General features: G+C 30.2%; 1 protein-coding gene across 7 annotated transcripts in view; it reads right to left on the bottom strand.

Moving 5' to 3' along the window:
* Window positions 1–12,519, bottom strand: part of LOC100863864 (uncharacterized) — a 39,610-nt gene that overhangs the window by 3,577 nt on the left and 23,514 nt on the right. For 2 of the 7 annotated variants that reach the window (XM_086911364.1, XM_086911365.1), the window contains exons 5-11: window positions 3,856–3,970; window positions 3,537–3,668; window positions 3,328–3,351; window positions 3,107–3,142; window positions 2,767–2,931; window positions 2,499–2,612; window positions 1,450–1,523 (exon numbers count right to left, since the gene is read on the bottom strand). In XM_086911364.1, coding sequence (XP_086767490.1) covers window positions 1,450–1,523; window positions 2,499–2,612; window positions 2,767–2,931; window positions 3,107–3,142; window positions 3,328–3,351; window positions 3,537–3,668; window positions 3,856–3,970 — 660 coding nt within the window. Of the gene's footprint in view, window positions 1–375; window positions 802–1,449; window positions 1,524–2,498; window positions 2,613–2,766; window positions 2,932–3,106; window positions 3,143–3,327; window positions 3,352–3,536; window positions 3,669–3,855; window positions 3,971–12,519 lie in introns of those variants that run through there. The other 5 variants (XM_031919377.2, XM_086911367.1, XM_086911366.1 and 2 more) reach the window with 5 other exon arrangements.

The following is a 12,519-nucleotide window of genomic DNA, read 5'->3' as shown; positions in this document are numbered from 1 at the left end:
CAAAAGAGTGTTTGAAAAATGAATTATGCAATCAATTTTCAATTTGCAATATTTTCCAACTGATCATATAATTTATCTATTTATAGGACTACATGCTAGGAATTAATATACTAAAAATGTTAAAATATTACAAAGATTACTTTGAAAGCAAAAATTATTTTATATGATGTATCACTAAAATTATATTTCAAACTGTTGAAAAATTAGTTTGTTAGTTTAATTCATATAGTGTTTGTAATCGAATCACGTATTTAATTAATGTATCTCAATTAATTATTAGTAAGTATTGTATATATATATATATATATATATATGTGTGTGTATATATTTCTCTTTAAAAAAATATTTTTTTTGCTGATATATTACAGATATATTTCTGTTATTAAAAAATTTATAAATAAATATAACATATACTTTTTAATATTATACAAAATTATTAACTTCTATTTATTAATTTTATTTACACTGATTACTCATTATATTATTATTAATAACAATAAAAAGATTCGATTACAAATCCTAATGCAAGATGTCATATCAGATTCTGTTAAATACGATTAATATTAATATTTTACATTTTTTGAAATAATTTAATGGAGCAGTATGAAAGAAAAAAATAAAAGCAGAATATTATTTTTGCATGCAAAATAAAATTGAGAAAAGTGTTAGAATCGAATGATCAAACAAGTAATCCTAATATAGAAAAGATGCACGAATATAAGGGCATTTAATGCAGAAAGTAGCAAATATCCCAATATTAAGTCACACAAACTGACCGACTCTACCTTCCCGATCCTGAAGCTGTCTCACATGGTATCATCGAAGAAGGGTAATGACCAGAGCAGCAAAAACAATATGTTATTTATGACAAAATTCATGATGTCACATGTGAAAAATATTTATGATATTTACAAGAGCTGTAAATGTTATGTATGCATGTAATGTATTGCACCTAGTTCCTCATTGTGACAATATTTGAACGTAAATAGATTACAAATTACAAAATTTCTAAAATTTATTTATAACAATGTAAAAATATATTACACAATTAAAGATTCAGAGAAGATTTAAAAAGTTCTTTTAAATCATGTCTACATGAGAAGATACGTATCCTGTATTTTATGAATTTATTACTGAACATATTTCCTATATTGTTTAAATATTTTACCTAAATCTTTTAGAATAATGATGTCAGAAAAATTTTTAGGAAATCTTACATTATATTATAAAGTTTTTTTCTAATTAATTCAATAAAAAATATAAATTATAATTCATTATTATTAATATTATTATTCTTTTTTATAAATCGTTCATTTAATCGAAATATTTTAAATATTTTGAAAATATTCTGATTTCTTTTTTATATTTTTAAAATTTTTCTGATTTTTTTCAAAAATAAAAAAGAATTAACAAAATGCTTCTAAGACGAAGAAAAAAAAAAAATCTCACCTAACTAGAGGCCCCATAACATCATCCTGTGGAAGTGTTTGCAGGAGTGATGGTCCTGCCGACACTGGTCGTGTCTGTATTCATAATTAAATATATAATAAATAAATAAATAATGTAACAATAAATAAAATAACAAAAAATTGAAAGATATTGCTTAAAAAATCAAAAATCAATATAAAAATCTATAATTATATATCTATACGATAATTATTTATTGTATTTAAAAAAGAGATAATATTAAAATAATAATAATAATAAAAATTTATAATATCATATCTGTGATTTAAATATAAATGATCTACGTCCAATTATTATTTCACAAAATTTTGTGCCACATATGAATAAATATATAAGTGAAGGATTAAACATATAATACAAATAATGAATTAAATATTACATTGATTGTATTAAATCAATGGAGTTACGAAGTCGATAAAATGGATATTGATATTTCAAATTATTTGAATATTTTATGTGAGACATCTTAAGTAAAAACAGTATGCACATATGCACAATATATACATTATCACGAATAATTTAAATCAATTGTCTATTTTAATTAATTCTCAACAATTTCATATTTAATATTAATATAAATTAATGTATATAATTTCATATAATTAAAATTTTTAAGTTAAAAATTTAAAAATGACGCGATTTTTATCGAATAATAATGCAATCATAAATAAAGTGTGCAATTTAAAAACAATTATGCTAAATTTAAAAAAAAATAAATTTATAACTAAAAATGTACTATAAACATATGTATAATACATTATAGAACAAGTGCGCAAATAAAAGTTTTGTTTTTCAAAAACTTTATCACCTATTCAGTGGTTTATATTACTATTTTAAAAAAACATTTCTTTTTAACTTACTATGTGTGCTTTTAGCACGAAGCAAAAAATTAATTGTTTTGCGATCATTATTCAAAAATTGATTTCTAAAAAAATATTGTTAAAAATCGGTGAGATGCAAATTGTGCTAATTATAGAGAATTTGACGCTGAATTTTTGTAGTATTAAAAATAACGGATTATGAACATTTACCTTTTCTGTTTGCGTAGCAGCATTACAAGTATTTGGAGATGAAAAATTATTATGATTAGTTAAAGCACACGTTTGGCCGTCGCCGTTAGGTCCTTGAAGTTTCGATATTTGGAACTACAAAATAAAAAATATTATTTATTTTGTATGAAAATGTGAATTAAATAGCTGAATGTTTTCAACTTAAAGATAAATCGAAAAAAGATATCGTTTGTCTATAATTTATTTTCTTATATTTTCTTAAAAATATATTTTTAATAAAACTTCTTACCTGCAGTACTTGTATAGTTCGATCTCTATCTTCTACTTGACCTTGCAAAAAAACAACCTGCCTACGTAAATCGGCCAATTCATCCGCGATACTACTACCACCACTTCCAGGGGAGGTACTAACATCCGCGGTGCCTCCTTCATTCACATTATAGAAGAGACCATTCTAAAATTCATAAATATTTTTCTAAATTATATCATTACAAAATTGGCAACAGTACAATAAAATAAATTTTAAATCAATGATAGAAAAGTCATTATTTCATAAATTTCAATATTTCTCACAAAAAAAAAAAAGAAATTCTTTTTTTAAAAAAAATATAATTAAAAATAAAACTAACCTTCATGGAGTTATCGAATGGGTTGAGAGTGTCTACCTGTGAACATAATATAAATTATACGTTATTCAATATTTTATAATTATAAAAATACAATTGTATTCTATAAATCGTTTAATAATAACGTTAAATAATAACGATAACGATAATAAATATATATCCTGCAAGCATAATACGGAAAAAAAAAAATGATATCAAAATAAAATGTGCAATAAAAAACATACCCTCGTCAAACCGTTCTCTTCTGACTTGAAGATAAAATCATGGTTGATGACAATAATGAAAAAAAAAAATAAAAGAATGCGTGTTAATACAGAAGCACACTGATACACATATTATATGAAACAAACGAAAATATTGTGTCTTTCTTATTAATAAAATTCATAAATGTAAAGAAGTCGTGTCAATCCTTTCAATATATATTCGTATATACCTGCTGAAGTACTCGTTTCAGTTTCAGGAGCGTTGTTTTTATAGAAACAATGTCTTGAAACATGTGTTGATAGGTATCACGATCAACTCGAAGACTTCCTTCATCCCCAGAGTCAAGATTTGGTGATTGGATCTGAAATGAAATATCAGGAACATTGATTATATATATATTGATTATACACAGACAATGAAATTAATATCCTATAAAAATAATAGAATATTATTATTATAATTTTAAAATATTATTTCAATATCGTGAAAAAATTGGTACAATCTAAAATAATTGAACAATAGTGGCGATTATAAAAAAAATTACTTACATTTCTTGATATCCTTAAGGGACTAGAGAATTGGCGATTACGCGTGCTATCTATGGAACGTGGTGAATCAGTCACGGATCTATTTCGCCATATCTTTGTTTTATCACAATCGTTTCTGAAACAAACAATTTATAAGAAAACATTACAATTAGATTTTATTTATTTATTTATTTTTTCACAATGCTAAGTAAAACATCCTTTATTTTTCAAAGAATCGAAGATGTTTTGTTTTATATTTCTATTTCGAAAAAATAATATTATATTTTTATTTTATTAATTTCAATCAATGAGTCACAAAAACCTATCAATCGACCGTTGTTTTAAGAGATGAATCTACCTTCCAGCCTGAATCGTGGCGCGTGGTTTCATCGAGTTATCACCGATATTAATCGGATTGCTTGTGGGTTTTCGTTGCCTTGGTACCGGTGAACCCACTGTAGGTGTCGAACATTCGGAAGACAAGCCAGAATCACGAGCATCTTCGCCGTTTCGATTCGACGAAACTCTGTTCTCATCTTCAACGACCGCATTTCCACTCGCAATTCGAGGTCTTCCGGTTAAAACTGTTCGCTTCTTAGCGCCTCTCGACGACTCCATTACACTCGTACAAACGGTTTGTGCGACGATTGAAAATATTCTTTTTCATCGAATATCGTTTCTTACTTATTTCATAATTATTATTATTTTTTTTTTTTAAGACGGCATTACGGGACGGATTACTAAACACGTGGTAAATTTTTACAAATGTGTGGGTATTTCGAATATAAAATTAAATAATATTGTAGAGTGATTGAGTTTAAGTTAAATTACTTGGATCAATGTCCATGAATACTTGATACACTCGATCGTGAGACTTCATTGAACTGACTTTCAACGGGTAACCTTTTCTTATATTCTCATTTTTTTCTTAGATCGGACTACAAGCTTGCGTGACTACAATCAACACGCTATTTTTATGAATTATAATTTCGTGTTACAATGTAATAATATACTTTTTTAAGTCATCGATTTTTGGGTATGATGTATTTTTTAATAAAAAAATAAGATACTGTAAATCTATCTAAATTAAAAAAAAAAAAAAAAGAAAAAGAAAAATATTCGTTAATAAAAAGAAAGAAGAAAGAAATTTGTTTAAACTGTTTTTAAATCAAAAAGATTAAATCGCTAATAGAATTTAATGAACTCGCTACCGTCGATAAGTTAAATAGGTTCCATTAATTAAAGATAGTTACTTCTCCATTGAAATTTTTCGAGAGGTCTGCGTGCTTAACTTTTCTATTGATTACAGTGAATGAGAAAGTGAGTGTCTTTCGAAAGAATTCTGTGCAACTTACACATTTGCAACGATAAAATCATATATCTCGGCTCTTTTAATTAAAATGTGATTACTATATATATAGTCAAATATATACGAAAATTTATTTATTATCAGACATCGAAAAAATTTTTATAAATGAGATAATGTAATTCGTGAATAATAATTCGTGATTGTTTTTAAAATTTGTATAAAAAATTATTTTTGGCAACACATTATTTTAATCTGCAATACTTTTTTTATTCTTTGGCTAAAAATGAAAAAATAAAAATTATAATAATTTAAAAAATATATGATATTTTTGATATTAAAAAATAACGAAAGATAATATTGTAAATGTAATGTGTAAATAATTGTAATTAATTCATTTAAGAAATTCGAATTATGCGTAGATTTATTTACCAAAAATTTTTGCATTTGTATACAACATACCTTTGACAATGCTGGATCTTAAATTAAATTCAAGATTATAAAAAAGATATAAAAAGTTTTATCACAAACATCTTTAACTACTTTGAGATCAACATTTTATACCAAATGCAATCCATTATAAGAATCAACACCATTCCATCAAGCTAAAAAAATAATCTTCGTTCTCCAGTTTCTAACCTCTCGACCAAGACTCGTCGAGTTGGCAAATGTGGAACACAGATCGAAACAAAAAGGAACGAGGGTGAGTGAGAGTGGGCAACAGGAAAGAAAGGGTAGATCCATCACAAGTTATCGGTGTCACGAAAGAACCTGTCAGGCGAACACGAAACATAGATCCGTGTCACGAAAACGCGCGGTCCCGTCACAGATTTAAATAATTCGTTCGATCCCCACTATGGTTTGCGCAATGCGGTGTCCTCGCGCGCATTTACGATGCACATCGTAAGTTTTTAGGATCGACATTTGGCGGGAAATAGGGAAAACGTGTGGCAAAAAGCACGTGACTAAAATTTATCTAGTTAGATCTAATCGCCTGTTCTTGCTACTGCTTAAATCGCGATGTTTACCGGCGCTCTGTGATCTCTGAAATGAGCCGGTATACCGTTGCAACTAGTTTCGACTTTCGTTATCGCGCATGCGTAAACCAGTTACAGCGTTTCGTTCGATAACACGAGGAATTGCGCCAAACCGGTGGAAGAGTGGGGGTGGCGGGCAAATGAAAAGAATAAAAATTACTCGGCAGACTGAAGAAATTAGTTTTCAAACCTTTGATAATTTAAAAGTGTGAAGAATCGTATCTGTATTCGATCATATATGAGAAGAAAGAGGAGATTAGAGAAATGTTGGAGATGGATTATACGATCTTTTATTACGAGTTTTTAAAGCGTAAAAATACGTGCGATTAAAATAGATCTTTTCCACTTAGGATATAAACATTATTTTCCTTATGATATTGTTTCTATTTGATCATTTCAGTGAAGAAAAGAACTATAAAGAATTAAATAAGATTTTACAATTAATAATGTAAAAACGTAATCTACGTTATGTACTAAGAGAGAATTTCTAGAATTCATAATAAAATTAAATGAGAAGCAATGATCACATTTATAAAAAAAAAAAGATATAACATATTTTAAATTAAATATTATTTTCAATGAAACTTCGTAGATATTTTCATAGTACAATTAGAAATATTCTCTGTTCATAGATGTTCTTTTTCTATTTAGAACAGCACTTTCAAATTATCCAAGTCTACGTGTCGTCTAATTGCAGGTTATTAAAAACTACAATACATACATGTGACTACGTGTCAATTATAGTATAGAATTTTTTATTCTACTATATTCAATAATTTTATAAATTCATATTCTTTTTTCCCGTTAAAATACAATTTTCATAATCCTTCTTTATTACATTACATTAAATCAAAGAGAATTAAGTAATTAAAAGATAAAGAATATAATTGCAAATAAATAAAATCTATCTTTTCGTTTAAAAGCAGTTGGCAATGAAGCGAACGATCAATACTCTTCCGCTCTTTCGACCCTTGGTTTGGCGTCTCGCGTCTAGCGATTCTCTCCCTCGAAATCTGCCACTTTCTTCGTGAATATATGTCGTCTCAATTTTCGCTTCCTGCCGCGTTATACGCTCCACAAGTCAATAACCCCTATTTCCATTGAAATCGATCCGCAAGAATTCGGCAAATCGCCGATTGAACCCGCGTCCCTCCCGCGTCTTATCACGATTCCTTCAACTGTCCACATTTTCGTACATGGCTGAAATAACCTGACGATTTAAACTACGCCCGTTTTTACTTAAACACCCACCCGTATAATAAAATTCTTTTGCAAACTTTAACACCGATATTACTTTCCAGAAAAATTGTTACGAAAAAATCGGATTTGCCTTTTTTTCGATCAAAAATATCAAAAAACGTTTCGTTGTAAACTTTACAAAAGTACAAAAAAGTAAGTACTTTTTCCCACGAATCGCGATTAACTTCCCGACTCGATATATTTTTATTTATTTCTCTGCCACATTTGCGATTATTCGTTTGCCTCGCGCCATTTCAAAATTCTCTGGGGAATCGTTTCAACGCGATAATCGCGTAGACAGAACCGCGGGTTGACGCATTAAGATCATCGCATGGGAAGAATAATTAGCAATTAATGGGTGTCGCGTGGACGATCGATCTCCCTGTCGGGGGAATACGAATGTTCGAAAGTCGTTCCCTCCCTCCCTCCCTCCCTCCCCAGCGGGAGAAACTTTCAGCCTGCCAATGCCCTTTCCACCCCAGACCGGCGAGAACCGCCGCTGTTGCCAGAAAGTTTCGACTCTGGAGAATATCCGGCGAGCAACAAAAGCGCGCCGCCGTTTCATTTTACGACGTCCATTAGCATATCGCGCATTTCTCAGCGAAACCGCCGTTAAAAAGACGGTGGGAGGGAACCACTTGCTCTCTCTCTCTCTCTCTCTCTCTCTCTCTCTCTCCTCTCGGCTAACTTATACGCTGCCATTTATGTGTCGTTTTCAACAGACGAATTTTCGATCTTCTAAATGTCTGGTTGCAATAATATAACTAATACAGTTATTCGAATATTATCTTAATGCAAGGGGAAAATTCGGTGTCTCTCGATAAAAATCCTTTTCGAGGGGATGAAATTCATCCTCGAAGTCTGTTGAACGAGGTTTCGTCTAGCAGTATTTTTTACGATTAAAATCGTAATATTTTACGTAGTTGAAGTTTTAAAAATTATATTTTGAAAAAAAATCATAACATTTTTTCGGTAAAATAATATATTCAGAATTTAGACATGTATATTTTTTATTGTTAATTATTTTATTTAATTCGTGAATATTTTCGTGAATATATTACGTATATTTCCAGAGTCGTGATATACTTCGATTTACGTTCAACGAAGGCTGCTCTTTACCTTCCAAACACTTTTTCTACGAAGGTAAAAATTATACATTTTCGAGAGGACGCATAAACGATCCAAAGATTTTATACGAGCAAAGAGATTTTTAAAGATAATCTATATCGCGTGAGATATCTTAATCTTGAAGAAAGTAATGGTGGAAAAAGAGGAAAGACGAGGAAAGGATAAGGGAAGAAAAACTCGGTTAACTAGTAACGCTCTGATTAATGTCGAAACCGTTCTGCTTGGAATAAATTACCGTTTCCGCGATAGTTACTTCCACAGTATCTTCAGTATTTCGATTTCGCTTCGATCGCTTCTAACGGTTCGAAAGAACATCATTATTCCGTTCGTTGAAACGTCTAGCGTTGTAGAAAATGAATTACACGGTTGCGCGCTTATTACGCGTTAAATGTGAAAAGTTAATAAAAGAAGAGTAAGTAAACGTGACTGGTAACGTACATAACCGAGACGAAAGTAATATTTTCGAAGAAGACGCGTTGATTCTATTAAACTTCGATTGTAAAAAATTAATTCCTTTAGAAGAATATAATCCATGACAGACTGAAAAATTTCAAGAAGTTTACGTTTTTTTATGAAAAATTTTTATCCTCGAACAAAAAGAAGAATAGACTAAAACTAATTGAATTTAAACTGAAATCGAACGATATTTTGAATAATTTTAATCATTTGTGAATCATCATGATTCAACGAAAATTTAATTTTCCATAACATCGAGAGCACTTGAAGAATAACAAATTTCTAAAAGTAACCGAACAGAAATAAATCACTAGAACTGTAAGGATATGTGTTAATACCTAAAGATAACAAATTTCTAAAAATAACTGAAGAAAAATAAATCACTAGAATTCTAGGGATACGTTCAACCCTTGTCGTTAATACCTCATTAATAAGATACCTGAGATTCGAAACAAACGTAATTCACCGTTATTTATTTATACATACCGATAAAACGATAACTAACGCACAAAGCTCGGGTGGGCTGTAATTTTTCATTAAACGATTACAGGACATTGCTTCAAAGGTTCTATTACTCGGCTAATATATTATATGCCCGCAATAATATCTTGTAAGCGCGCATTAATCAAATACTCGGTTACTTTGATGCCGTTTCAGTGCAGCGCATGGTTATTTTCATCGGGACAGGTTATTTACCCGAGATATTTTAATGCAGAATTCCACGGAGAATTGGACAAGGGTACTTTGCCCAATATTGTAAGTATCTCAACATTATATACAAGTTAAATGATAATAAATTGAAAATTCGTCGCATTTAACGTAATATAAATAAAATCTTTCAGAGTTGTATTGTGTCAAAGTTGACAAACCCCAATGCGCAATGACGCATATGCCGTGGAAGTATCTGACTCATAACACCGGCTGTAAGTGGTTCGAAATATTAGCTGCTGTCAGAGAGCCAATAACGAATTAGAATCAAATTTCGTCCAAGATTAATTAAATTTTCTGCGATAATTGATCCTATTGTTTGATAAAAAAAAAAAAAAGAAACACGCGACGATAATAATTTTTCTTTCGAAAGACATTGCATAAAAGATATTCAATGAAATATTAATCATCGTGGATAATTATAAATAAGAAAAATGATAAATTGGTTTAAACGTAACAATAGTTAATTAATTTTAATAGAAAAATACTCGCTTTAAGTGTATCATTGTTTCAACACTCCCAGTTATTTCTATTTAACTTCAAGGCAATGTTAATATATTTTTGTTAAGTAGCGAGATTGTAGACCCTTGTGTGCAAGGACAAGAACATGTAAAACCGGTTTTGCGGTTAAATAAAAGTAATATACGCTTATATGATTTAATGCAACAACACGATTTGAAAATATTTAATCAATTTCATCGGCATCTATAATTCATCGAATTAATTTGTCAGAGGAAAAATAATATTAAGAAATATAAAATCGTGGAAAAATAATATTGAAAAAAAATTATTTCGATTAATAATTCGAGTAATAGAAAAAAAAAATATATATATATATATCATTGTACGAATATACAGGTTTACATTTCCCTGTCTTCATTTTTCCATCTCGCAACGTTATCGTCTGAATCATCAGGAAATTTCTCTTGTACAGCGCAATCGTAAGTTCATAACATATTGTGTTACGTATAAAAAATGCGAACGTGCCTTTCGAAACGAAACGCGCATTTCCTTCGTTTTCAATTTTTTCAATCATATCAAAATAAACTGTTTCGAAACAAATTTAAAACTATCATAATATCTTGCACGTCGAAAATTTATTTACCCATTATTGGCCGAAGAAATATTCGCTCGCGGAGAAGTGTTACTCTTCGTCACGGATGGCTCCTTCATAGTTTCTTCGATCTTCCACGCTATTTCTCGGCTATTATACTTAGCCACAATGCCTTCCAACGATATTTCCCAATCCTTATCTCTCACGGGCAATAAAAAAACACCGTCTTTCCTTCACTCACACCATAAACATCCTCGCCTCTTTTCCCTCTCCCCACTCTTCCCACAAGAATTCTCGACACACGTGTCGCCTAACGCCAACGCGCCCCTCCCCCAACGAGCCACGAACGCGTAATTTGCCAAATCAGTTTGGAAATCATCAAGATTTGAAGAGTTCTCGAGCGACCATAGTCGGCCAATTACGCAATATGACAACAATGCTCGCTCAAAGATGGTGTTGCGCCTTTCTTTCACTTCTTCCACAATCGGATTATAATCGTTCGTTTCAAATCGGTGGCGATGATTCTCAAGGATACTAGCTCCCCTCTCGCTTTCTCGCTATTAATGCCGCTTATTTACCATAGGCCACCTTCCGTTCCAAGGGTTTTTTCCTTTTTTTTTTTCCCTTCCCTCTTTTTGCTGTTCAACCCTCGGTTCCTCTGGAAGAACACGATTACCGCTTTCCAACTACGGGGCTCCTGTTAAATGGCTATTAAACCCGGTACGGTTTAACGAGTTTACGATTATACTTCGCACCGGGAGCTCGAGCAGTCCCGACTCTTTCATTACCCCGGCCACGCCGTATTTTATTATCGATTGTTTTCACGTTCTCTCCTATTTTTTTCTTTCTTTTTTTTTTTTTATTTTCACCGGAGAGAAGGTTTAATTAAAATCGAAACTGGTAATGGATATACCAGTGGATAGAAACTTTTGACTTTTCGTGATAAGTTATATGAAATTGTTCCGAAAATTGTTCTTCCGCTTATTTTTACGTTTTACGATTTTGATTATCCTGGTTTGAAAAATAATCTCAATCTAATTTTTTTCTTTGAGTTTTTAAGAACGAATTCATTCCGTTTGAGTAGTCCTCTTTTGCAAATTAATTGTAATATTGGAAAGTTGCACGAATTACGAATAGATTTAATTGATTGCGATGTAATTGGATGAATGGAGTAGTAGTTCTGCATGCAAGGATATATAAAATTAATATAAATAATAAAACACGATTAAAAAATGTGAATGATCCATCTCAATAACTAACTTCTGAGAGAGTGAAATCATAAAAGTTGGTGGAAAAATACAGGGAGATTTGTACAATAGAAAAAGAGGAATTTTTTTTCTCTACGAGCATTGCACGAACGAGTATTAAAAATTAAAATACGTATCAGCGTTAGCGTGTACAGCGTATAAGAGGAAGAACCTTGTCGCAAAATATTACATTGAAGAAATTTTACCTATAAAAAATTTCATGTATAATTCGACGATCGTTTACTTCTTCTTTTTTTTTTTTTATCTAAAAAATTTAATTAATCAAATATGAAAAATTTACATTTATCGCGGAACAATTATTATAATAATTATTTATAGCAACGTTAATAATGACCATGTTTCATAAATAATATTACGCTATTTATATCTTTCATATTACGTTCTTAAATATTGATTCTTATTTATCATACCAGGTAAAACAGAATAAACATTTTTACGTTGGATGGCAAAAATAAACAAACGATAAATAAATATTGAATCGCTTCAATA

Source organism: Apis florea, unplaced genomic scaffold, assembly GCF_048593485.1.
Source record: "Apis florea isolate Af1SG1 unplaced genomic scaffold, ASM4859348v1 contig_32_pilon, whole genome shotgun sequence".
Taxonomy (NCBI): Eukaryota; Metazoa; Arthropoda; class Insecta; order Hymenoptera; family Apidae; genus Apis; species Apis florea.
The sequence above is the reverse complement of the archived record's forward strand: the minus strand, read 5'-3'. Positions and strand labels throughout refer to the sequence as shown.